The sequence below is a fragment of the Populus alba genome, chromosome 12 (assembly GCF_005239225.2).
Source record: "Populus alba chromosome 12, ASM523922v2, whole genome shotgun sequence".
NCBI classification, from domain to species: Eukaryota; Viridiplantae; Streptophyta; class Magnoliopsida; order Malpighiales; family Salicaceae; genus Populus; species Populus alba.
The window spans coordinates 11,352,700-11,379,548 of NC_133295.1; the positions used below are offsets into that span (position 1 = coordinate 11,352,700).

At 33.8% G+C, this 26,849-nt stretch overlaps 3 protein-coding genes across 4 annotated transcripts; all 3 read left to right on the top strand.

Annotated features, from left to right (window-relative positions):
• The first annotated feature begins 1,674 nt into the window (after positions 1-1,674).
• On the top strand, positions 1,675-8,198 carry LOC118044749 (protein STICHEL-like 2). The gene is given in 8 exon segments (XM_035053205.2): positions 1,675-2,175; positions 2,899-4,583; positions 4,664-4,883; positions 5,180-5,365; positions 5,501-5,719; positions 6,501-7,168; positions 7,170-7,403; positions 7,707-8,198. Coding segments are annotated over 6 exon segments (2,952 nt in total). The 5' UTR covers positions 1,675-2,175; positions 2,899-2,996; the 3' UTR covers positions 7,242-7,403; positions 7,707-8,198.
• Positions 8,199-10,969: 2,771 nt separating this feature from the next.
• LOC118044751 (pentatricopeptide repeat-containing protein At5g50280, chloroplastic) lies at positions 10,970-13,991 on the top strand. The gene is made up of 2 exons (XM_035053206.2): positions 10,970-11,899; positions 12,543-13,991. Exons 1-2 carry the CDS (start codon positions 11,046-11,048, stop codon positions 13,852-13,854), a joined length of 2,166 nt encoding a protein of 721 aa, XP_034909097.1. The 5' UTR covers positions 10,970-11,045; the 3' UTR covers positions 13,855-13,991.
• Positions 13,992-20,604: 6,613 nt separating this feature from the next.
• LOC118044752 (MA3 DOMAIN-CONTAINING TRANSLATION REGULATORY FACTOR 1) lies at positions 20,605-25,329 on the top strand. 2 transcript variants are annotated; one of them, XM_035053208.2, is made up of 4 exons: positions 20,605-20,996; positions 21,168-21,441; positions 22,930-23,024; positions 23,237-25,329. In XM_035053208.2, the coding sequence occupies exons 2-4, from the start codon at positions 21,201-21,203 to the stop codon at positions 25,052-25,054; spliced, it is 2,154 nt and encodes a 717-aa protein (XP_034909099.1). In that variant the 5' UTR covers positions 20,605-20,996; positions 21,168-21,200; the 3' UTR covers positions 25,055-25,329. The 2 variants fall into 2 exon arrangements, with proteins under 2 accessions (XP_034909099.1, XP_034909098.1); XM_035053207.2 differs by having other exon boundaries at positions 20,605-20,919.
• The last annotated feature ends 1,520 nt before the right edge of the window (positions 25,330-26,849 follow it).

Here is a 26,849-nt window from a genome sequence, read left to right on the forward strand (position 1 = left end):
ATTTTAGATTATTTTGAAGTTTGAATATTAAAAATAATTTTAAAAAAATAAAAAAAATTATTTTAATATATTTTTAAGTAAATAATGCTTTAAAAAATAACAGTAACCACTTTCCAAACAAATTCTTAATAATATGATGATAGTTAATTTTTTAAAGTTATTTATAAAATATTAAGATAATATTTATTTTATTTTTTAAAATTTATTTTTGATATTAATATGTTAAAACAATTAAAAATATAAAAAATAATTAAAAATAAAAAAATTCAATGTCCCAGCAATTTTCAATGTTGAGCATCTTGAAAGGAGGAAAGTATTCAGGTTCCTTTTTGAAACCTTGAAAATCTATTCATTTTTGAATGTCCAGAGAGACCCGAAATTCGATGGAAAAAAAACCGATGAACAAAACTCCAACTGTACACTTCCAATAGCTATGACGGCGATTGAATGGTTTCATGATCTTTATTTTTTTTCCTATCTTGAAATTTATTTTAAAGATAAGTATTATTTTATTTTTTAATGGTTTAACAAAGTAGAGGTGGATAAAAAAATCAAAAAATTGATTTAATAAAAAAAATCAGAAAAAAAAACAGAAAAAAACCGAATCATGAAAAAAAAACTAATTAAATTGATTAGAATTTTAAAAAAAATCAATTGGTTCGGTTTGCTTTCAATTTTATAAGCTTAAAACCAAACTAAAAAAAATTAGAAAAAAAAAAGTCAAATAAAAAAAAACCGAGACAAACATATTTGAATCGAAAAAAATTAATTTTATAATAAGCGTACACTGCCTAGCCATAATTAATTAGATTTAAATATGTGTTTATTAAAAATTATGGTTAAAATTTATTTGTAGCAAAAACAAATATGTAAAATATTTAATTATTATATTTATGAGTGTGGTTGAAGTTGCTTTTAAAAATATTTTTTATTTGAAAATGTATTAAAATAATATTTTTTTTATTTTTAAAAAATTATATTTAATATTAGCACTTCAAAATGATGTGAAAATAAAAAAAATTAATTTAAAGCAAAGAAAAAAATAAATAAAATTTTACAAAATTCAGTTAAAAAAATATATAAAAATAGCTTCACAAAATTATATTTTAAATTTAAATTTTTAATGATTTTCCAGTATAAAATACAATTTAATATATTATTAAATATTTTATTATGTTTGTTTCCCTGCAAACATAAAAGCGAGCTGAGAAAGACAAACACAGAATAATCTGTCCCTCGCTCCAGCGAGGGTACATAGCCGCTGCACAGCTTCATGAGTACTGTAGAATTTAGAAGCGTGATAGAAGAATAGTAGGAACTAGATTATTTTCACGCGGGTCGGATTAAATTTTATTTTAATATAAAAAAATATTTAGATATTTAATGAGTTAATATAAAAAATAAATTTTAAATTTTTTAAAATATTTTTAAATAAAAATATCTTCAGAAAACAAGTGCGAAACAACAGTGTCCGAAACCAGAAGAAGCTGATTTTTATTTTACCCACGCTGACACTCGGACCACAGATGCAGCCTTTTTGGCACCAACCACCAAAACTAACTGAAACGGACACCATATCCTATCGAGTGAAATTACTAAAACCACCCTTATAGTCCAACGAAGCTCTCTTTTCGAGACATACAGACCACAGACAGTAGAGACCAGAGAGGCTAGAGAAGAGACAGCCAGTCTCCCCCCACCCCCGTCTGCTACCTCTGCTTCTGCGTGCCATTTGCCAAGATAGATAGAAGAAATATAATAATATAATTGCAGAATGGAACTTGAAAAACAATATAAAAAGAAAAGAAAAGGAAAGAAAAGAAAGGAAAGCTTATTTACTTCTCTTCTTTAAATTCAATATCAGCCCCAGTAGTCTCATTAATTACACTTACCACTTCTTGCCAACCAGTTGCCATCACCTCATCGACATCTATCATCAATGCCATCTACTCCCACAGCAAAATCAACAGGGTTCATGTACAGTTGAACTGCTATGTTATATCTTCTTCAAAGACATCGCCTGTTAAAACCAAGACGACCTGTTTTGTTGTGGGCTCTTCGGTATTCCGCCTTTTACGCTATTATTCAAGCATTTGCTAACTTCGATGTTTGAATAATTTCCATGGACGTAGTAGTAGCAGCATGAATTACGTTTCCATTTAATTTATTTTCCAGGTTAGTTTTGGTTTTCTCAAACTTTGTCGTGTTCTTTATTTGTTTTCTTACTTGCTCTTTATTTTATTTCTTCCTTGTTTGAAATGCCCTCGGAATTCTTGGATTCGCTCTCTTGTCTTTCTTTCTTTTAAAAAATAAATAATAATCAAGGTTGATCTTTCTTACTTCAAGTCCTGCTATTATCTCTGTTTAGAAGAGCAATGAGATTGGCTTAACGTTTGTGCATGCTCTCCTGGCTGTCTTCTTCATCTTGATTCTCTTCTCTGTTGCTCTTCTTTTTGGAGGTTAAAGGTACCCTTTTTTATTCTCTTGCTTTCGACGTGGTTTGTGGATGGAATGTGATGCGTTCTTGCATGCCGTTTTTAATTATTATGCGATTCAAACTTGTTTTCTCCATTCCTTTTTCTCACTTTTGTTCATGCTGATTCTTATTGATGATAATTAAATTTATTTAGAATATCTTTTGACTTTCTGCATTTTTCCGGTCTATGTGGCTATGGGTTTGTAGAGTGAACAGGAGATAAAGGGTATGATTGTCGTGTTTGGTCTTTGAAATATCTTGAGGTCCCCCCCTCCATCACCAGTCACCCTCACCTTTTTCTTTTTTTAAAATAAATAAATTAATATAGGCTTCATAATGTCCATGCGATGATGGGTTTTGGATATAGATAAGATATGAAGGTGTGTTTCTTATCTAGGATGTATGGATTTTTGTTCTATCAGGATGGGATTACATCTCTCTATGGTGTTGGATCCTGAAATTTGATTCTGGAGTGGGCCAAAGGAGTTTATTTCTTATTCGTACTGTTTGATTTTGGAAGATGGCTGACGGGAGGCGACATTCAGTCGATATTCCCATAACAAGAACCCTCATAGCCCTCAGGAGAGTGAGGTCACTAAGGGATCCATCAACCAATTCTATGAGCAAATTCTCTGCTTTGCTGGAAAATGCCACCTGGGAAACAAATTCCACCAAAGAAATATCTATACAGTTTGCCGATGTTTCCAAAGAAGGTCGCTTAAATCACACTGGTCTTTCAGGATGGAAAAATTTAGGTCTTGATGAACACCGGGAGGAACAAGTTGATAATTTTGATTCGCAATATGATATGGGAAGGTCCGAGTTAATTTTCCGTCAGAGTTCGGGTGGAGTGAAAAGTATGGATGCTCCTCTTGGGACTGAAAATGTTGAAGGGGATAATTGTGAGAGAGAGGCTAGTGGAACTAAGTTGTTGAGTGAAGAATATTATGGCAGTCATAGGAACAAAGAGTTGGATTTGGTATGCTCCACACCTTTGAGCAATCAACTGGAGGACCGGGATTCAACTAGTGGACCCATTACAGGATCTCCACTAGGAGAAAGTATTGACCGATCTGTTCCCAGACAAAAACCTCGATCCAAAAATCAAGTCAAGTCATACAGTGGGGTGGGTGACGTTTTGAGTCGTGCAGAGAGTCCATGCTTATCTGTCAGTGATGCTTTGTCCAGCCATAGCACGTCATTGTTTGCTAATGATGACGCTGATTTCATGGTTCAAAATGACCGTGGATGCGGGATAAGCTGCTGCTGGACAAAAACCCCAAGACTCAGAGATTCAAATCCATATTCCGACGCAGAAGGCAGTCCATTGTTGTCCAGAGATGTAGCTGAGACAGCTCCTCGTGGGAAAAGGAGCTGGAAGCACACTACAAATGAAACTCCTAGGAGCTTGAGTCAGAAATTTAGGCCAAAATCTTTTGATGAATTGGTGGGACAAAATGTAGTTGTAAGATCTCTTTTGGGTGCCATTTCCAAAGGAAGGATAGCCTCTTTATATCTCTTCCATGGTCCTCGTGGCACAGGCAAGACCTCTGCCTCGAGGATATTTGCTGCTGCCCTGAATTGCCTCTCACATGAGTACAAACCATGTGGGGTCTGCCGAGAATGTGTTGCGTTCTTTTCTGGGAGGAGCCGGGATGTGAAAGAAGTTGACTCCATGAGAATTAATCGGGCCAAAGGGATTAGATCTCTTATAAAGAATGCATCAATGCCACCAATTTCATCACGTTTCAAAGTTTTCATTGTTGACGAGTGTCATTTGTTGCATGGAGAGACATGGGGAACTGTTTTGAATAGCCTAGAGAACCTGTCGCAAAATGTTGTCTTTGTGATGATCACTCCTGAACTTGATATGCTACCGAGAAGTGCAGTCTCTCGGTCTCAAAAATATCATTTTCCAAAGATAAAAGATGCTGATATAGCCGGCAGATTGAGGAATATCTGTGTTGAAGAAGATCTTGACTTTGATCAGGTTGCTTTAGACTTCATTGCTGCTAAGTCAGGTGGTTCCCTTAGGGATGCTGAAATTATGCTTGATCAGTTGAGTTTGCTTGGTAAACGAATTACAATGTCCTTGGCCCATGAGCTTGTGAGTGCTCTCTTTTCTTGTGAATATTTACTGCACATTTCTTCTCATCGAATTAATAGAAGTTATAATGTTATTGTCAGATTGGAGTGGTTTCTGATGATGAATTGTTTGATTTGCTGGATCTGGCTTTGTCATCTGACACGTCAAGCACTGTCATAAGAGCCAGGGAATTGATGAGGTCCAGGATTGATCCTATGCAACTTGTATCACAGCTGGCAAATCTCATAATGGATGTTCTTGCTGGAAAATGCCAAGATAATAGTTCTGAAGTCAGAAGAAAGTTTTCAAGGAAGCATGCTTGTAAGTTTTGTACAGTTCAAATATCTGTGCTGTCTTGCTTTGGAGAAAATTATCAATTTTAGTAACATCGACTTGAATGCTTTGCCAACGATTATTTAAGCCCCTCATTTAGTTTTGCATTCTTTCTGACTTTGCATATTATCTAGCACATGATGCCTGTTTAAATTGTGTTGTTTTCAACTTCAATATGAACATATTCTCCTTTTATTTTTAGCTGTATCATCTGCTTTATTTGTCACTATATGCATTTGCACATCTTTATTATATGCTGAAAGTTGCAAGTTTTCTTCTCACAGCTGAAGGAGACATGCAGAGACTGAGTCATGCATTGAAAATCCTATCTGACAGTGAGAAGCAACTGAGGATGTCAAAAAACCAAAGTACATGGCTAACAGTAGCTCTTCTGCAGTTGAGCTCGCTGGAAGCCTCTCCCATGGATGTGAATGATTCAAAGTCTTCAATGAGAAATGGACATGACCGAGGTCAGATGTTTACCACGGCCTTTTTTAGCATTCCATTCATCTAAGTGTATTCCCCCTCACTCTCTCATGGTTGAGAAAGTCCCAACTGTTAACTGGAATAAATTTTTCATGTAAAGTTAATTCTTGTGGATACAGATGGGGACTTTTCGAGCACGCCATCGACAGGGGAGAGCTTGAAGCATCTTGCCCTGCATTCATGTGAAGACAGGAAGTCGGAAAGATTGCAAGTACAAGGGGATTGTAAAGTGACATTGGATTCCATATGGAAGAGAGCTAGTGAATTATGCAAATCAAATTCACTCAGGAATTTTCTTAGGAAACAAGGGAAACTATCTTCTCTTCAATTTAATAAAGGTACATGCATATGGTTTTTCTTTTCCAATATTCTGCATCCACCCTTACCATACTTTTGTCATATAGAAAATGAAGGAATGGCCTTCCATGTGATTTGCTATCACTAGTCGACTTTCAAACAATGGATTCATAAGCAACCTTAATGTCAAAACCATACAAAATAGTAGATTACACCATAGGAAGGAAGGGGACGATTATCCAAATGATCTCTTGCTATTAATAAATAAACAGGTTAATTGACTAAAGTTTGAAACTTGCCTTCGCCCATGACCTGGCCCAAGGCCTTAGTCACATGTTGAATGTGTCATTTTTTTAAAATTTTGTTTCAAAATAATTTTGTTTTGGAAAAAAAAAAAGTGAAACAATGTTGGTTTTTTTTATGAAAAAAAAGTTGACAGGGTCTCACTTGGGTTACAGGTTGACCCACTAGTTTGACTGGTTTCCCAAGGTAATTTGCATAGCCAGTCCAAAAGGAAACGGGTCTCCGGGATGACCAGGACCCATTGACCTGGGCTGGGTTTCAGAACATTAGCTGTTGCAAAAAAATTCATGAAGCTTGTGTTTAGTGCGTCAGTTGCTTATATGTGCAAGTTTTGAAAGTTTCAATGGCATCATTGCCATATTGATTGCTTTCTTCCTCCATCAACCCTGTAGATGCTGGTAGAATGTCTCATTTTTTGCTCAAAGGGTTCTCGTTAGCAGCTTACTTATAAATTTGTTTGAAAGCAAGGAATATGTTTCTCTATCTTGCAATTGATGACTGAGCCATATTGCACTTTAGGTCTGGCAGTAGCTGAATTGGAATTCCATCATCCAAACTATGCATCCAAGGCTGAAAAGTCATGGAAGTTTATTGCAAGTTCACTGCAAACAGTTCTGGGTTGTAACGTTGAAATCCGGATCAATCTTGTAGTTTGTGCTCCTGTGTCAAAGTGTGCCAAACTAAGGAGGCTATCTTTTAGCTTGTTTGGTTGTTCTCGGATAACTCGTCACAACTCACATCCACCCATGGAATGTGGAAGTGACCACGACTACTCTGATCACATCTCTGAAAAACCTATGACAAGGGAGAAAGCTATTTCAGCCTGTCTCTCTGATTGTGGATCCCAAATACCACACAGCTGTTATCACAGAGTGGAAGTAGGGAAGGCTTTAAGAAATAGTGAAGGTAATGTGCTGAGCATAGGGCCAACCTCATCTCACAGATCACTACCTAATGATACATCTGAAACACCTGGGTATGGGTTTCCTTCTTCAAAGGCTGGAGAAAGCGACAATGACTATACAATTTTCTCTGGTCGAGAGGCCGAGGATCAGCCGAACTGCTTTCCTAAAAGTCTTAGGCTGCCAAAGAAGTCACGTTCTTCAGAGACTACTAAAGTGGTTCATATTTGTACTCATCAAGAAAACAAGCTGGCATTGTCTATCCCTGGGAAGGAGTCTATTGAAAACATGCACCATTGCCAGTGATTCATATTTATCAAGTGGCAACAACTACAGCTCCACAATTGAGAATGGGTAAGAGCTCACCTAGCATCCAATCACATATGGACTTTACAGTACTTAGCTATTGAATGCAATGTATGCATGAGTATCTAAGGCCAAGCAAAGCAAGTTGTGGCAAAAAGACTGAGAATATATAAATTTGGGGAACTGGCACGGGATTCTCCATTTCTTAAATAATGTAAGTTTTATTCCAAACATTCCCCGGAAGATTCATTTCCTAAACGACAAAGTAGTTTTCTAGTATTGGTAATCGGATGCTCTTTTTATTGGGAAATTTTCCATTTCTCTCCCTATGTGATCATCTTGCTTCAATCTGTTTTGTTCTTGTATTTAGTTATCATGAATTTGCTTACCACGAATCACTGTGAATATCTAACTTGAAGCTAGAAACATGACGGAGTTACCGAGATATTGCTGGCACGCCATATTCTACGTTGGTTTGAATGTTCGCTTAGTGAGTAAAGGTGCGTCAATGTTGCAGGTTTGGGAGCTAGCTCATTGGCAACAAGAATCATCTTTGGTTAGCTGGGTTCTTCCCTGTACCGCCGCCAAGTAGTTCTGCTATCCAGGGAAGATGACGGTACTTTTGTTCACTGCAAGGAGCTTCAAATATGCTCTGTGCGTTGCACTTTTTTGTATGCATACATGTATGTTAAAGAATGTCGTGCACAAGTGCGCCCTGTGAAATGAACGAACTACACATATATGCTCAAAGCTATGAATTCTGCAGTGAAGTATATCAAAGTTCTTTCAATTTTAAGTAAGTTTCAGTGTTGTTAATTCCAGATTCAAAGCTCAGCTATGAGAAGCACAAGTAGCAATCTATCCTTGGCTGATCAGTTGTGTGACATATTGCCATCACATGATTCCACAAGGTTGCTAGATGTGGCTGGAATTGTGAAAGCTTGGGAACATGACATCAAATTTCAAATTTCACTGTTTGCATGGCAAATAATGAAAGGAGGAAAGAAAGAGGAGAGGAGAGAAAGAGGAGGGCGAACCCAACAGTCTGGGCCTGGCCTAAACAGCTGGGTTTCAATATATCTAACCCTAGTGTTTGTTTCCCTCTCCTAGTTTTCATTAAAAAGATATATTTTTTTAAGTCTATTTTTATATCTAATTGTCAAGGTTTTAGAATAGCAATATTTAAACATATCGTGTTTCAGCCGAATAACTTAACATGGAGTTTCATTGCTAATATTTTGGCTTTACCGATTGATTCAATTGTATGAATTGATCAATTATTTCATAAAGAAAAAATAATAATTTTATGAATTGTTTTTAAATATATTTTAAGAGTTAAAATATATATTTTTTTCTATATAAAAGATAAATTCTAATTAAAATTTTAAAAAGTTATTATTTACATATTTTTTAAATTTTTATATATTAATGAAGAATCTGCCACAACTAAATAAATGATGATTTGCTCTAAGTAAATTTTACTAATAATATAGCATATGCATTTATAGATTAGTGAGATAAATTTAAATCCAAGAAGAGGTCTGATCATGTCAAGCTAAAATAATAACTAAAAAAACCATAATTTTTTATCTAGTTATTGGATCATGCTTAAATTTTTATAATTTTTATAGGAGTTTTCTAGAGGTTGTTTTCCTTAAATTACTTTGATTGTTGTATGATATCCTAATATTTATATTTTTATGATTTTTGTTATGAATCAATCGATTAATTGATCCTGAATTTAAGTGATATCGCGGTTTCTTTAATTGATATTGCAGTTCATGATTTATGATTCCTTATTATTAGGGCTGAGCATTTTCGGTTCGGTCCGGTTTTGGACCAAAATAAACAACCAAACCAAATTTATTTTTTTTTAGTTTTTGAACCGAACCGAACCGAAAACCGGTTCAAACCGATTAATTTCGGTTCGGTTCGGTTCGATTTTTCTCCCTTCCAAACCGGTTCAAACCGATTGAAACTAAACAAACACAACGCAAGGGATTGAATCCCCATCGAAAGATCTTGAAACCCTTAAACATATCCTCGAAACTCTCCAACTCAAGGCCTTTTACGTTTCAAGAAGCCAACAAATCAAACTACCCAAAGAAACTTCGCTTACGAAGAAACTCCAGCAGTCCTAATGAAGCCAACTTTAATGAACCTGCAAGATGGAAGATTGGAAAATTAAAAGAGAAGAAGACAAAATCCAGTAGTCCTAATGAAACCAACTTTAATGAACCTGCAAGATGGAAGATTTGGAAATTAAAAGAGAAGAAGACAAAATCGTGGGGGCCGATGGTTAGAAAGCCAATCCATGAGATGAGTGGCTGACTTCCTTCGTGAAAGGCCTTGATTTTCATTTTAATATGGCCAGGCAGAAAGAAGTGAAGATTTGAAAGCATGGAAGATTTGTCATTTGAGAGATGAGAGATGAGAGATGAGAGACAGAGAGGGGGTGGCGGTTGAGGGGTGAGAAAGTGTTTAGGTTTAGGTTTAGGTTTAGGGTTAGAAGCTATTTATACTTGTTTTTTTTTTTTAAGTGCTGGCTTGGTTGAACCGGTTCGGTTCAGTTTAATCGGTTTCAAACTTTAGAAACCGAAACCGAACCGAACTGGAATTTTTTTGTGGTTTTCTAATCGGTTAATTCGGTTTTTTTTTCGGTTCGGTTTTTTCGGTTATTTTTTTTCCGGTTTTTCCGGTTTTCTCGGTTATTCGGTTTTTTTGCTCACCCCTACTCATTATTATGATTTTAAAATACTATTTAATTAAATATCATAATTTAGAAGTATAACATCTAAAAATATATTATTTCACCATTTTATTTTTTTTTCCTTCTAAAATGATGGATGGAAGAAGGCTGTTGATAGGAAGGGAAAAAATTTATCTTGACATCATGACAAGCTCTATAACCCTCTCCTGCCACAGAGGCCCAACATGGTTTTAGGCTTTTAGCAACTTGCTTGTCTTGGAGAGTGTTCAAATTTAGAACAAGTTGATATATAGGCCACAGGCAAATATTTCAAGGTTTTGAGATTTCAGATTTTTGCTTGAAAGGGAATTATTTAAAAAAAAAAATTCCCCAACAACGGTTGGCACCGAGGTCAATCACTATTCACCGGAACACAATTACTATTTTGTCATTTCAAAGAAAAATTATTTATTTATTTATTGGGTGTAAAATAATATTTTCTATAAAATTTATTAATCCATATGGTATTAAGAAGAGACAATTCAGTTTTTTTAGGCACGATAAAATAATTAAATTATTTTTAAAAATAAAAATTATTTCATTTCTTAAGTTTTTTTATTTTTTTTAAACACAATAAAATTACTAAATTAATTTTAAAAATAAAATTTCTTTAATTAACATACTTTTTTTTTATTGTGACCGTTGTTTATAAAATTATGTGACGTTTTTTTTATTTTTTAATTATTTAAAAAAAATTGAATTTTTTTATTTTTTTTATTCAAATTAATTTTTGTTGTATTTTTAAATCTCTTTGATACATTATATTAAAAATAATTTTTTTAAAATTAAAAAAAATATTAGTTTAATATATTTTTAAATAAAACACACTTTAAAAAACAATAGTAACGCTACTCTAAACACATTTTAGTTAAATTCACAAGTTTCAAATGATACAGTAGTAACAAAATGATAAACAATTTTGCATTTTTAATGAAACTCAAACGACGTGTCTGTTTCGAGGGGGGAAAACAGAGAGGGAAAAAAGAAGAAAAACTTGTGTAGTTGTCGTTTGGCCGCCTGGAAGGAACTACTTGTAGCTTGTGTATACGGAGAGGGAGAGCTGAAGCAGCATCCTGCCTAATCCAACCAAAAAGAAAAGGCCATGCCATGGCTGCTGCTGCTCTCACAAATCAGACCTCCCTTTCGTCTCCTCTCTTGTTTAACAATCCTCACCCTAATCCAAACTACTCAAAATCTCATCTTTCCATTCTCTCTAAACCCTCAAGACCATCATTTTCTCTCTTAGCAACTTCTCACTCTTCACCTGCCATTTTCCTTCCTTTTCTTGAACATGAAAAACAAGAAGTTGAACACCTAAGCACAACACAAACACAACAAGATGGAGATGGTGATGATGATGATGCTAATGAAGAGGACAAAGATGGTGTTGAAGAAGAGGAGGAGGAGGAGGAGGACCCTGTTGACCCAATTTTAAGATTCTTCAAGTCCCAGACTTCAACAACACAAGACCCTCCTCGACAGGGAAAATTCTCTCTCAAGAAAAACAGACGCTCCTCATGGCGCCTAGCTCCTCAGTTTGATTCAGACACTCTAAATGAAGAAAGCCGACAAATAGCTACTTCAAATTCTGTTTCCAGGCTACCTGATGGAGTTGTAGGAGAAATATTGAAACTTGCAAGGGAGTTACCAAAGAATATGACCCTGGGAGAGATATTGGGTGGTTATGAAGGGAGGGTTAGTGCAAAGGAGAGTGTGGAAATTTTGGGTTTGATGGGAGAGGAGGGTTTGTTAATGGGTTGTTTGTATTTTTATGAGTGGATGGGGTTGCAAGAACCGTCTTTAGTTACTGCTCGTGCTTGTACTATTTTGTTTCCGATATTGGGTAGAGCTGGAATGGGTGATAAGTTGGTGATTTTGTTACGGAATTTGCCTCAACAGAAGGAGTTTCTAGATGTTCATGTTTATAATTCCGCTATTTCTGGTCTTCTCTGCTGTAGAAGGTATGTAAAGTTTGGCTCTCTTGTGGTTGTTGCTTTGGCTTTTAGTCCCATTCATGTGCTTCTGTATATGCCAATTTAGGGTGTTGATAGTTCTTTGCGTAAGTTGAGTAATGTGGTTAATAGTTATTGATTTCACAATCGAAAGTTCCAGATGTCTTGTGTCGGCTGCCAAATACAAAGACTTTTTGCTTTGTTTGGTGTTTGGGATATGTAGTTTTTACATGTTGCACAACCATGCTTCCCCCCCCCCCCCTTCTGCGCATGTGTATAAAATAACCGGGATAATATCTTGTTAGTGTCTGCTTTTCTGAAAGTGAATCTTATTTTTTTGTAGTGCCTTCTAGGTTTTGTTAACTCTTTAATGTTTGCTTACTTGTAGCCGAATGACCAATCATAAGCTGCCTTGAGTATTGGCAGTCAGCTTGAATAGTTTGTTTTTCAGACCATGCTTTTCCTTGCATGTAGCTCTGGAATTATTTCATCAATCTCATTGCGCCCCAATCTCATTAATATCCAGGCTTAACTGTTGCCAATGCAACTCTGCATCTGGTTCAGTTTTCCGTGTGAAAACGGAAATTTGATTTTGTTTTGCTGTAAGAGCGCTGCAAGAGCTTTATTTTTAATGTCTACCATCTTGTATCAGGTATAATGACGCTTACGAGGTGTATGAGGCAATGGAAGCATATAATGTTTCTCCAGATCACGTGACATGTTGTATAATGATTACAGTCATGAGGAAAAAGGGCTGTACTGCAAAAGAGGCATGGGAATTCTTTGAGAGAATGACCAGGAAAGGAGTCAAATGGAGTCCAGAAGTTCTGGGTGCTCTAATAAAATCGTTCTGTGACGAGGGACTGAAGAAGGAAGCCCTTATTATCCAGACAGAAATGGAGAGAAGAGGTATTTCTTCAAATGCTATCATCTACAACACATTGATGGACTCCTACAGCAAATCCAACCAAATTGAAGAAGCTGAAGGTCTTTATTCTGAGATGCAGGCAAAAGGCCTGAAGCCCACATCTGCTACCTTTAACATTCTTATGGATGCATACAGCAGAAGAATGCAGCCTGATATAGTTGAGAAACTGCTGCTGGAAATGCAGGATGCAGGACTAGCACCTAATGCTAAATCCTATACATGCCTAATTAGTGCGTATGGAAGGCAGAAGAAAATGAGTGACATGGCTGCAGATGCATTCTTGAGGATGAAGAAAGCTGGGATAAAACCTACTTCATATTCCTATACTGCTCTTATCCATGCTTATTCAGTTAGTGGCTGGCATGAAAAAGCTTATATAACGTTTGAGAATATGCAAAGAGAAGGAATCAAACCATCAATTGAAACTTACACAACCCTTCTTGATGCATTCAGGCGTGCTGGTGATACAAAAACATTAATGGACATTTGGAAATTGATGATGAGGGAAAAAGTTGAAGGGACACGGGTGACATTCAACATTCTTCTTGATGGGTTTGCCAAACAAGGTCACTACATGGAGGCAAGGGATGTGATAAATGAATTCAAGAAGTTTGGCTTGCATCCAACAGTGATGACATATAACATGCTGATGAACGCATATGCACGGGGAGGTCAAGACTCAAAGTTGCCTCAGCTATTGAAAGAAATGGCCACTCTCAAACTAGAACCTGATTCCATCACTTATACAACCATGATCTATGCGTATGTCCGAGTTCGTGATTTTAGGAGGGCATTCTTTTATCACAAGATGATGGTGAAAAGTGGTAAGGTACCAGATGCCAAGTCCTACCAAAAGCTTAGGGCAATATTGGATGTAAAAGCTGCAATAAAGAACAGGAGGGACAAGAGTGCTATACTTGGTATAATTAATAGCCAAATGGGTATGTTGAAAGTTAAGAAGAAAAGGAAGAAAGATGAGTTCTGGAAGAACAAGAAAAGGCATGTAAGGGCTCCTAATGTTTCCCATGATAAATAATGACTGCAATTCATGGGGGCTTTGTAACATAAGTAAAGCTACGTTGACCTACGTTGGCCTTTTTGTAGAGATGATATATCTTCTATTTGTCGTAATTACAGGCTTTCCTCCAAAAAAGTTGGGATTTTGAATATTTATTGTGATGCTTTTGTTGGATCAATATTTAGTACTATCTGCAGAAAAAAAAAGAATTGGCATAACAAAGATCTTCATGAACATAATCATCACCAGGAATCATATAATCCTTCATGAAACATCAAGACAAAATTAAGTGAAAACAAGAGTCCACGTTGCTCATTTTGAAGGGCTCAGTCGCAGCTTTCATTTCACGATAAATCACCTGTACACTGCAAAAGAGGAAGAGAAACAGTGAACAGGTGCACCGGAATTGGAATGAGCTTGTAAAAAACGCAGCAGTCTGTTCATAATTAAGAGCGTGTTTGGCAGTGTGGTAGCGGTTGTTTTTTAAATAACTTTTCATATCAAAATACATGTCAATGATATTTTTTTATTTTTTAAAAATCATTTTTAATATCAGCATATCAAAACGATCTAAAAAGTACAAACCACACTCAATTTTAACAAACAAAAAAATTGAAATTTTTGGGAACACAAGTTGAACCGCGTTCTCAAATATAGTCGAAGCTTATTTGGTTAATTAGCGATCAAGTTTCTTCAAAAACGCATTAAAGTAAATGTTTGGTTAAGAAAAGCAACTAACAGTATCTACTTGCAATTTAAAGTTTCACATGGTTTATGGCTTGTTCATTAAGTGAACAAGCATGATTCTTGCGCTCATATTCCCTGTTTATTTCTTATTAACCTTTGACTTTTGATACATTGAGGTTGGACAAAAGAGAGGAGTGGAGCCATCTTCCTCGATATTGATCCGTTCTAGTTCGTGTCCAAGTTCACTCGCCATTGACCTGGGCTCACTCGAAGAGTCCATTTCCTTAAGGCAAGGAGAGGAAAAAAGGCCTCCTCGTGACAGGTGGTCTGCGTTCACCCCACCAAGGCTCCCGCGTGGGTGTTTTGGCTGGTCTTTTGCGATGTGATCTCAGATATTGACTTGATAGTTGGCTTGCGTCACTTTACGAGTTGATTTAATTTTTTTTAATGAAAAAAATATTAGAGTGATGTAAAGGATTTTTAAAAACCAAAAAGAAATTGAGATTTGTAGGGTGATGTAAGGTTTTTAAAAAAGAAAAAATTAAAAATGAAAAGAGTAAAAAAATTATATTCCAAGTTCATCTATTAACATGTCAAAAACAAATTAAATAAAATTATTAAGCCTATTTACTAATCAATCCAAGTTTGAATAGTGAAATTAAAAAATTTATTAAAATAAATTCATAAAAAAACACAAAAAAAAATATAAAAGCTGATTTTTAATCAATTAAACATTAAAGAATTAAATTAAAAAAAAATATTAAAGGTTCTTATATGATAACAAAATAATTAAACGAGAATATTCTAATATTATATAAAGTAAAATGAAAAAAAATAATTAAAATTTAATTTGTAACAAATAAAATTTAAAAATAAATATAATCCAACAAAAGTCGAAAAGCCCTACCTACCATGTTGAAGTATTAAAGTTTTTGCTCCAAGTCTCTAAAATATTTAGATAATTTTTGTTAATAATAATAATAATCTTATTTTTCCACATCAATTAGAGATGAGAGCATTGGTTATTTATATAATATCAAAAACACTTCTTTTATTATGCGGTGTTTTTTAAAAAACAAAATTTATTGGAAGTTATATAAGACAATACCTCGTAATTGACCTACCATATTGCCCATATATAAACACACCTCATCAAATAATAATAAAAATAATTAATATAAAAGTTAAATGGATAAATTCTATAAAAAGAACACATGAGACGTGAAATTAATTCAAATATCTGCAACCTCACTCACATGTAACACACTATCTTCGAAGCATTCGAAGCCAAACTATGATTTTGCACATTGACAGGGACCATCCTCCTAGGTTTTCACATCAGTTCCACGAACGGCCATTAATGTCTCCTCCATGGGATCACGATCTGTTACAGTTGAACATGATTTTTCAGGCTTTGCTTGTGAGGGTTTTAGGGTTTCAAAGAGAAGAACCAGATCACTCTGCTGACAACCATTATTATCCATACACCTTCCGAGAATAAAAAATGCAGAAAAACCTTCCCGTCTGATAATTATTACACACCTCCTAACAATCAGGGTTCTTACTTGGAACCCTTTCCTTATCTACATGGCAGGGAGCTTGACAGCTAAAAAACAGCTACCTTAAACTTACTCCGAAACTCCTGGTAGTTGCATGCCTGGTCCTCCAAGTTATCTGGAAACCTCCTGGGAATCTGGAGCTCCTTCTAATGATGAGGAAAGAAAACGCCTTCACTTTATTAACAGTCATATTCCCAGTAGCCAGGCTCTACAAAAACAGGAAACAGTGCCCAACCACATCGTGAATGCTTCTAACTATTTTCAAAAAGGAAAAAATAATAAATAAAATAAAGAAGAGCCGATTTCCTTCTCTTTTTGTTTTTTTTTTTTTTGTTTTTTTAGGATATTATAGTTCATTTTATATTAATAATATGCATGCTCGTGCTTATTAATGATATTCAATGACTTATTGTTAAGTGATAAAATAAATCTTTTCTCTACGCGTTATAAACTGTGTTTTAAAAAAAAATAATTTTTTTTTTATGATTTAAATTATTTTAATGTGCTGATCTTAAAAATAATTTTTAAAAAATAAAAAAATATATAATTTTAATATATTTCACCATAAAAAATATTTTAAAAACAACTACAACTACACTTTTAAATAGATTCACCGGAATTTGAGGATTTTTATATATATTCTTTTAAAAATGATATAGTTTTCTGAATTTAAAAACATCTGCTCATCAAAGCAAGGGCCCAGGGCAAATATATATTCAATTAAATCTGACCTCGCTTTATACATTATTATTCATGACTTGAATTTGAAGAAAGGGAATATAATTAATATTATTGTCAATGCAATGATTTTGGAACTTGATTTTGATATTTAAAAATATCCGAAAATATCTTTACCAGTAAAAAAAGAAAACCCTAGAAAATCCAGTTTTCTAAAAGTTAGGCGTCGTCAAGATTGATTGCCTTGTTCACCATATGCCCTTGTGTTTCTGTGGGGGTGTGCTGCAAGTTGCAGCATGATGATGAAGATAACTGATGTGACACCATTTGCTTAATTTCTTTCTTTCTTTTGTTTATTGGATGCACATCAAAAATTATCGAATGAGAATTGAAAGACAAACAATGTTTCCCGTCATATCTTGGAAATTTAGAGCCACAATAATATATTATTATTGTTTGATACTATATAATATAGTTGTTTTTTTTTAAAGTAAAGAAAAAAATAAAAAATATATTTTTAATGACAAAAAAATAAATAGTTTTTTTTATATCTTTCTATATATTTATCTATATTTAATTAGTTGTGCGGTTTTCTTACATTTTTTTTGGTACTAGAAAGCTAGCTTCTGCCCATTGTTTTTCTATTCAATTCATTCTCAGTTTTACTTGCGTGTCGGCTTTAGTTTTGCCTGATTAAAGATAGGTGGGTTATAGTTATTTTTTAAAATATTTTTTATTTAAAAATATATTAAAAAAAATATATATTTTTTTTATAAAAGAATTATTTTTAAAATCAGTGTAACAAAATAATTTAAAAACATTAAAAAATATTAATTTAAAATAAAAAAAATTAAAAAAAATTAAAATTTTTTTAAAAACACTTTTAAAACACAAAAACAAAAAGAAAATTTCTTAATCTTCATTAAGCTCTTTTCTTCTTCTTTTTTTCTATAAAGATTATTACTCTTTTGTTTAATTCGAATAACTATTGCTACTATTACTCATATATTACTAACCAATTTTGTAATTTTAGTTGGTGCTTGTCGATTTACCCGCGTTATATTGCAAATGAGATTCAAAAGTTGTTCTTAACATAAAAAATTGAGAAGAAAATGTAAGTATTAATTCTCAATATATACTTTTTTAGCTTGTAAGAAACATTTTATTGTGAACCCAAAAACTAACTAGAGTTTTTAATCAAATATATAAAGAGAATTATATAAATTAAAGATTAAATAATAAAATTGAAAGATAAATATATATTGAAGTATTTGCTCTAATATGTATGTTGTAGAGAGTTATTTGACTTTTTTTTATTTAATTATATATTAGTAATTTTCTTATAAGAAAAATTATAATTTAAATTCTATTGAAACAAAATAATTTGCAAGTATAAACCTTCTTCTTTTTTTTCCTATTAATCTATATATTTTCCTCAACAAAAAAAATATAGTTTTTTTGAGAAATGTACTCCTTCATTTAATGTGAAAGTAACGATGATATATTAGAATATAAACATTAAAAAAACTATGAAAGAACTGAAATAAGGATTAAAATATTTTTTTTTAATTAAAACCTTTTTATCCAATTAACATGATTTTTTTCTTTATTTTTCCCTTCAAAGGGGACTTTGTCTCAAATAAATAAAGGAACTTTTGGATTCATAGAATGTTAGTTAACATTCATTGTAATTCTTTTTTTCAACTAACGAAAAAAAAAAAAACAGTTAATATATTATTTTAGACATCTTTAAATAAAGTGGCGTCTTAGAGTCGTTGGTTGAAGCATACGAGGCACATGCAAGTTCAAGTCCAGCGCCAAGAGTGCTATTTGATTTAAAACAAACACGAATAATTTTAATTTATTCTTTTTTCAAGTCCATCTTTTAGAGTAAGTAGTACATTAATTTTTGCATTTTTATCATATAATAAATAAATAAAAATAAATAAATATAATTTATAATCCAGATCAGGAGTTTAATAGGTTTAACTAGATTTTAATCAAAGAATCAGGTTAAGATTTTTAGATATTTTTTTTATACAATTTTTTTATTGTCAATTCCATCATTTATTATAGGATTTTTATTGAATTTTCATATTTAGTATTAATGCTGGTATTTGCTATGATATAATAAAATAAAAATTAATTTAATCTTGTAAAGTCTGTAACTTATATCGTGGAATTAATAAATTAACTAAATATCAATAAAAAAGTTAATTAAGTAGAATTTTTTCATGTTAAACTATTATATCGAGTTAAATAATAATACCAACAAAAATTTAACAATGTAAATGTGTTTTTTTTTTTTTAAGTTTCAAGAAATTTGTTCAACTCATAGTGAAAACGAGGGGGGATAAACTAGTAGAATCTAAGAATCTTTTAATTATTTATTTAGGTGATACTTTTATGGATGGATAAACCGGCTTTTGTTACTTTTTTAAAACTCATATGACCTTTGCTTGTCTTCTAGCATTCGTCAATAAGAATTGCTCTCCTTTTCATTTTATAGCTGGATTTGCCACCCTTGTTTAAATAAGTAAAAAGCCTCCCTTTCTCTTTCATCAAAAACATCATCAATTTGAAGAAAGTTTTTTCAAATGAAGTGAATCAAGAAAAAGATGAAGCTTAACACATTGCATAAGATTTAAAAAAAAAAAAAACAAAAACAATTAAATCACAATAAGACTCATGACAATGAAGACGTGGTGCTAGGATCCTCCCAAGAATACTATTTAAAAACAAATTAATATCGTAGCTTTATTAACCAGGAGATCGCAGATTTGAATCTTTTTAAATAAATGCAAATTTGTGCAAATTTTGATTCTCATAAAGTTATTATTTGAGATAATATATTAGAAAATAATACAAAATTGTTAAAGGTTATCTAATAATTTAAATTTTTAAATTAAAATAATTGTTTGATAGATTTTATATGTATCATTTTTTTTATATATATCATGTTGTGTCTAATATCTGCACATTAAAATCCAATTAAAATAATTATATTATACTTAGGTGATTGAGATTGAACTAAAAAATTTTAAAACATTAATTACCATGACAATCAAAATAAATTTTGAACTAGAAAAAAAAATAAATTATATTTTCTTTTTAACGAACACACCACTTTTAAAACTAAAAAGATTATTTTAATGCAATTAAAATAGCATTTGGAAATGTGGTTATATCCGTATTTCTAAAAAAAATTAATTTTTTTTTATATGTTCTGAATCGTTTTGATGCGCTGATATAAAAAATAATTATTAAAAAAACAATAAAAAAATATTATTCTGATGCATTTTAACACAAAAAAATTTTAAAAAAGCAACTGAAACCATTCCTATACTTCCAAAAATATCTCAAAATCACACATTCAATGTTGCTTCCACTCAATCAATTTCCTGAAGCTAATTAATTAATTTGATTAAAGCATTGCTTTAATATTTATCCTCATCATTTTCATACCCAATTCCTTACCCTAAAAGAAAACATTAATTATACTTTCCAAAAACACAACCTTGCCCATTATTCCTTCCATTTTTTCTTGTCATGCAAGATTGCATTTATCCACTCTTATTTTCTTCAAAAAAACACACACCAAAAAAAAAAAAAAACTGTGGATGGACCATGGAATCCCTAGAGGGGCAGTTTAGTAACTGAAGTTGCTGAAAAAACCCTAAAGAGGTTCCAATTCCGCCGAGTGGACACAAAAGACAGAGACCAGCCTGTAGACATAACGCCACGTGGATAATCAAAGCGATAATAAACCCAAAAAATCCCGGTGACGTGTACCCTTAACCGTAGCCTCCCTATAAATAACAGACACTTGCTCTCTTCGCTTTCCTTTGTTCTCATCCATTTCCTTCCCTGTCTCTCTTTCAGATTGAGACATGCGTTGCTCATACTGCTCGACCCATAAATAACTGTAGCCTCCAGGATCCACTAATTTCGGAGCTCCGTTTCGTTTCATCTGGGGTTTACTTTTCAATTCAATTATATTCTTGCTCTTTTTTTTTTTTGGATTCTTCGAATCAGAGGTTGTCCGGTTTGGAGATCCGATTGCTTCTCCTGTCTGTCTTGGCTCGAGATCCGGGCCAAGTACAGAAGTATCGGGCTCGGGTTCTTAGATTTTATCTTCTTTCTCTTCAAGTGTACAAAGGTTCAATCTCTCTCCCTCTCTGATTTTGTCAGTTCTTCTTTGAGTGGTGTTTGGTTACTGAGAAAAGGAGGGAAAGTGTAAGAAACTGAGCATTTTGAATCTTTAGTTTCCATCATTTTTTTATATTAATAAAATATAAAAAAACTGATTTTTTTTATTCAATGATTTTTTAAAATCATTTAGAAGAAGATAAGATTGTTTACCAGATTTACTTACTATTTATTTATTTTTGTTGATTTGTATTTTAGATTTGAGGATTGTATAGAATTGAACAAGTGTAAATGGCGACGGGTGATGGATTTCTGACGGGTGAGCAGAGGAAAATGCTGAAAATAGCCAGCCAAAATGCAGAGAATTTGTCATCGTCGCCCAAGGGTTTGTCTTCGTCGCCTAAATCCCCATCACAATTGTTTTCTGAACATCACTTAAAAGTTCCTGCTGCCGGGAAAGCAACTAATGCTGGGATTGCTGTGAGGCATGTCAGGAGATCGCACTCGGGGAAGCTTGTGCGTGTTAAGAAAGGTGTGTTGGAAATGGAATGCTTGTTTTTTGTGTGATTGTTATTTTTGTATTATGACTTGTGAGTAATAGCTTCGAATATTATTAATGGCGGTGTAGTTTCCTTTGTTTTGAGTTTAATCTAAAATTGGATGTAGCATTATATGATACTTACTTGTATATGGTCATGTCTGAAGATCCAGTGTGGTCATACCATGGTATTTTGGGATGACATTTTTATAGATTATTTTAAATGTATTTGAGGGATTGGAAGGGGATATGTTGGATGGAGGTTAGAACATGGCTTAATTAGCTTTCTAGATTCCAGAAAAGGTATGTTTGGATAGATCAAAAGAGCAAATAGTCGTGAAATGGAATGACTGGGAGATAATATGATAACTGATTGAATACCTACAAACAGCGAGCTTCTTGTTTGAGAATGTGTGAAACGACTCACTGCAGCTTACTTTAGTGAATTTAATAATCATATTATCAAATAGTTTAAGCTTGTTAGGTCTTTGACACTTTACTGAAGTGAGAATATTCATTCGAATGTTTGATGATGAGAATGTTTCCTTTGGATTTCCCCTTTATAATTTAGCTTTTTTATCCGTGTCTTGGAAGCATTTTATCTACATTTAGAAGATAAATTATCTTTATATCTTTGATAATTTTATTTTTGCATCTATTTTCTGTACTTTTTTTGGATATTATGGATGATAATAACCATAATTTCTGGCTGAGGAGATGTCTTGTTTTCTTCTTAGTGCATGGATAGTTATAAGATCTGAGTTAGCAAGTGCTGATACTTTAATTAATTTGTCTTCATTGCCTACACTGATCAGCATGGTACGTGAAATATTTATTCTGAATGATCTCGTATAACCTTCACAGAGTGAGTGACCTGGATATAACTTTCACTAGGCTAGTTAAGGGCCATAATACTTGTTTCATTGTTAACATTTCATTTGATGGTCAGAGGCAAATTGAAAGCTAAGCAGTGGTAATTCTATAGGGGGCATTAATTCTAGAGTAGTCTAATATTTGTTTATACGCTGATGATGCTGATTGAAGAAAATGAAGAAAATTAAATACTATATATTTTTTATGATATACAAGTATCTTCACTCTGGATAACTGGGTTTTTTGGGGTTGGGGGGAGTCTGGTCTGTAGAGAGACAATGGCTCCTTTGGGATTCAGAAACTGGAAAAACTGCTCTGTGCATTTTTGTGTTGCAATTTGGTGCCTCTGTAGTGTTAAACTCTCTTGAACAGCAAGGCCTCACTGTTTTGATAATGCAGGCTAATCTTTAGTTTACATTGAATAACCAATTTATAATGAAGAGAGAACCAATTAGTGCATTTTAGATTAGTTTGTTTACACAATCCTGAAAGTGGCCAATAATAGATAAAAAAAAATGTATTATTTTGACTTGCACACATTGTTTTATAGAAGATTATCAGGACATATTCATGCTGATTAGTGTTTGTCTTCTTTTTTAATGATTTAAGATGGTGCTGGTGGTAAGGGAACATGGGGAAAACTGCTGGACACTGATGGCGAATCCCATATTGATCGGAGTGATCCTAATTATGACAGTGGAGAGGTAAGTCTCTACCTGCAATGTGATTCATTCATCCCCAGTCATTTTGAATCATTTTGGGTTTGTCGAGGCTTTTGGGTAAATGTATATGCCTGCAGCTTAGTTTTGTAGGGCTACTATATTTTTTTTTCTTGTTTGCTTCACCTCTGAACAATTTGGGTCAATTCTCCTGTCATGACTTATAGATTGCTCTCTTCTGTCCTACCATTGTACAGGAGCCGTATCAGCTTGTTGGGGCAACCATCTCAGATCCCTTAGATGACTACAAGAAGGCTGTTGTTTCAATAATAGAGGAGTACTTTAGCACTGGTGATGTGGAAGTGGCTGCATCTGACCTCAGAGAACTTGGGTCTAGCGAATATCATCTGTACTTTATCAAGCGACTTGTTTCCATGGCCATGGACAGGCATGATAAAGAGAAGGAAATGGCTTCAGTTTTGCTTTCTGCACTGTATGCTGATGTCATCAGCCCATCCCAGATCAGAGATGGGTTTGTCATACTACTAGAGTCTGCTGATGATCTTGCAGTGGACATACTGGATGCAGTTGACATCCTTGCTTTATTCATAGCTCGTGCTGTGGTTGATGATATCCTTCCTCCTGCTTTCCTCACCAGAGCAAAGAAGACCTTACCTGAATCCTCGAAAGGATTTCAAGTTCTCCAAACTGCTGAAAAGAGCTATCTTTCAGCTCCACACCATGCAGAACTTGTGGAGAGGAAGTGGGGTGGAAGCACCCACATCACTGTTGAGGAAGTGAAGAAAAAAATTGCAGATCTGTTGAGGGAATATGTGGAGAGTGGAGATGCTGTTGAAGCCTGCAGGTGCATAAGGGAGTTGGGAGTTTCATTCTTTCATCATGAGGTTGTCAAGAGGGCTTTGGTTCTTGCCATGGAGATCCGAACTGCAGAACCACTTATATTGAAGCTGTTGAAGGAAGCTTCTGAAGAAGGCCTGATAAGTTCCAGTCAAATGGCAAAGGGTTTTGCTCGATTGGCCGAGAGCCTTGATGACCTTGCTCTTGACATTCCATCTGCCAAATCCTTGTTTCAATCCCTCATCCCCAAAGCTATTGCTGAAGGATGGCTTGATGCTTCATTCATGAAATCTTCAGGTGACGATGGACAAGTACAAGCTGAGGATGAAAAGGTTAAGTGGTTTAAGGAGGAGGTCGTGACAATAATTCATGAGTATTTTCTCTCAGATGACATCCCTGAATTGATTCGAAGTCTTGAAGATCTTGGAATGCCTGAGTGTAACCCAATCTTCCTGAAAAAGCTCATCACCCTTGCCATGGACAGGAAGAACAGGGAGAAGGAAATGGCGTCTGTGCTGCTGTCAGCTCTTCACATTGAGATATTTTCAACCGATGACATAGCTAACGGTTTCGTCATGCTTCTGGAATCTGCAGAAGATACAGCGCTGGACATTTTGGATGCTTCAAATGAACTTGCACTCTTTCTAGCTAGGGCTGTAATTGATGATGTCTTGGCTCCTTTGAATCTAGAGGAAATATGCAGCAAGCTGCCACCAAACTGCAGTGGAAGCGAGACGGTGCGCATGGCTCGATCACTTATTGCTGCCCGCCATGCTGGCGAGAGGCTCTTGAGGTGTTGGGGAGGAGGAACTGGCTGGGCTGTGGAAGATGCAAAGGACAAGATCTTAAAGCTACTGGAGGAGTATGAATCTGGGGGTGTTGTTGGCGAAGCCTGCCAATGTATTCGTGATCTTGGTATGCCTTTCTTTAACCATGAGGTGGTGAAGAAGGCATTGGTCATGGCAATGGAGAAGAAGAATGACAGGATGCTGGATCTGCTCCAAGTGTGTTTCAATGAAGGCCTGATCACTATCAATCAGATGACCAAAGGCTTCAACCGAATCAAGGATGGAATGGATGATCTGGCTCTTGACATTCCAAATGCAGAGGAGAAATTTAGCTTCTATGTAGAGTATGCCCAGAAAAAGGGTTGGCTGCTTGCACCTTTGGGGTCATCTGTTGCGGACGGCTCCTCAAACGCCGTGGCAGGTACTTGAGAAGAAAGCATATTTCCTCTCGTCATTCTCATGTATGTTGTTACCTATTGCCTCACTGTACTGCTGAAAGGTGGATAGGTATAGATATAGGATATGTTTAGATTCCGTCTGATGTCTCTCTTTTTTGTGCTTATCCGATGGAGATTCTTATGATCCCAGTCATTGTGTAAAGTTGGTCATTTCTTTGTGTTATTGACGACCTAGCTTTAGGCGCATCTTGCATCCAAAAGAGTATGTTAAAAGAGGGGAAATAAATTCCCTGTGATGTTTCTGTACATGCTCTGTGATGATGGTTAGGATTACTTGTTTCCGTCCCTTTCTCTGATTTCCTTGAAGCTCCATAATTCTCATTTTAGGATGGTTCTGCTGATGATAAGTTCTTAGTCAGGCAGAGATTTAAAATATTTTTTATATTTTAAATTTTATTTTTGATTGAATTTTAATAGGGCCAGTGTCATTGCTAGGAAATGCACTTCACCTGCTTTTGAAAAATAAATGACTATATTTTGTTGCTATTAACCTCTACAAATAACTCAAAAAAAGAGAGGGTAGTCCCCAAAAAGAAAAATAAACTTCTTGTGCTGCTTTTGATTGATTTTTTTTTTCCCTCTTTTTAGACTGCATGTTTGCACGTGCCCATTAAAAGAACAAGGACATTGCCACTAATTTGCAACCTTTTTTAAGTTTAATGTTCAAAAGGCAAATAAATCTACACTCTAGTCCTTCAATTTATTTCTTTTCTAATTTGATCCCTTTTTTAATTTTCATTTCGATCCCTATCTTCTTTGTTTTGTGTATCAGTTCCTGCATCATGATAAATGTATTTTGTAGTTAGAGATGAGATTATAGAGGTATATAATGTATTTGTTTTTCATATATTTTAGATGAAAATGGTTGAAATCTAGGTTTTTAAGATCCAAAAATTTCAACTCTAATTTGTCAGTCATTGAAGCTACATCTAGTGATAAGAAGATGGCCAACAAGCGACGAGTTGTTCACCAAATAAAAATAAAAAGCGAATGATATATCATTCGCCTCATTAAAAAAAAAAGAAAAGAAACTAAAGGAGTGGGCCTGGGTTTCATGGGGACCAGGTGTATTTGCCTAGCCCATGTGCGCTTGGACCTTTGTTTTTTTAATCCCATCGTTTTTTCTTCTTTACATGTTTTTAAATTGAATTATTTTAAAATAAATTTGTCTAAATGATGTTTAAATAGTTATTCAATTATGTAATTATTTTAAAACGATATTATTGTTTTTCCTAATAATACTAAAATATTACTTTCTGAATAGTTGTATAAGAATTTAATATGTATAATTTTTTAAATGTATATGAAATATCTATTTTTAAAATTTTTATCTTACTTTTTTATGTAATTTTTCTCCACATTATTATTTTTATAATTTTTTAATATATTATTTTTAAAATTATCAATTCATCATTTTATTATTTAAACTTGTTTTTTAGATTACAATAAGCTTTTGTTTAAAAAATAAAGCTTCTGATAAAATAAATATTTTATCCTAAAAAAAAGAACTTATTGATAAAGGAAAGAAGTTTTAGTTATAGATCTACATTTTTTTGTATTTCAGATTATTAGAGATGATGTTTCTATGCAATAAAAATAGCTAAAGGAAGATATATGTTTTGTTAAGAAAGATACATTAATAAAAAAATCATAATATATATTTAGTTATATTTTTTCTATAAAATTTAAACTATTGCATTTGGGATGAAAATATGTTTTTATTTTTCATATAATTAGATAAAAGAAAGAGTTCAAGAACTTTCCAT

Coding starts and splice junctions, on each gene's coding strand:
- LOC118044752 (XM_035053208.2), top strand. CDS start 21,201: ATGGCGACGGGTGATGGATTTCTGACGGGTGAGCAGAGGAAAATGCTG. Junction 21,442..22,929: donor GCTTGTGCGTGTTAAGAAAG/GTGTGTTGGAAA, acceptor TAATGATTTAAG/ATGGTGCTGGTGGTAAGGGA. Junction 23,025..23,236: donor CTAATTATGACAGTGGAGAG/GTAAGTCTCTAC, acceptor ACCATTGTACAG/GAGCCGTATCAGCTTGTTGG.
- LOC118044751 (XM_035053206.2), top strand. CDS start 11,046: ATGGCTGCTGCTGCTCTCACAAATCAGACCTCCCTTTCGTCTCCTCTC. Junction 11,900..12,542: donor GGTCTTCTCTGCTGTAGAAG/GTATGTAAAGTT, acceptor ATCTTGTATCAG/GTATAATGACGCTTACGAGG.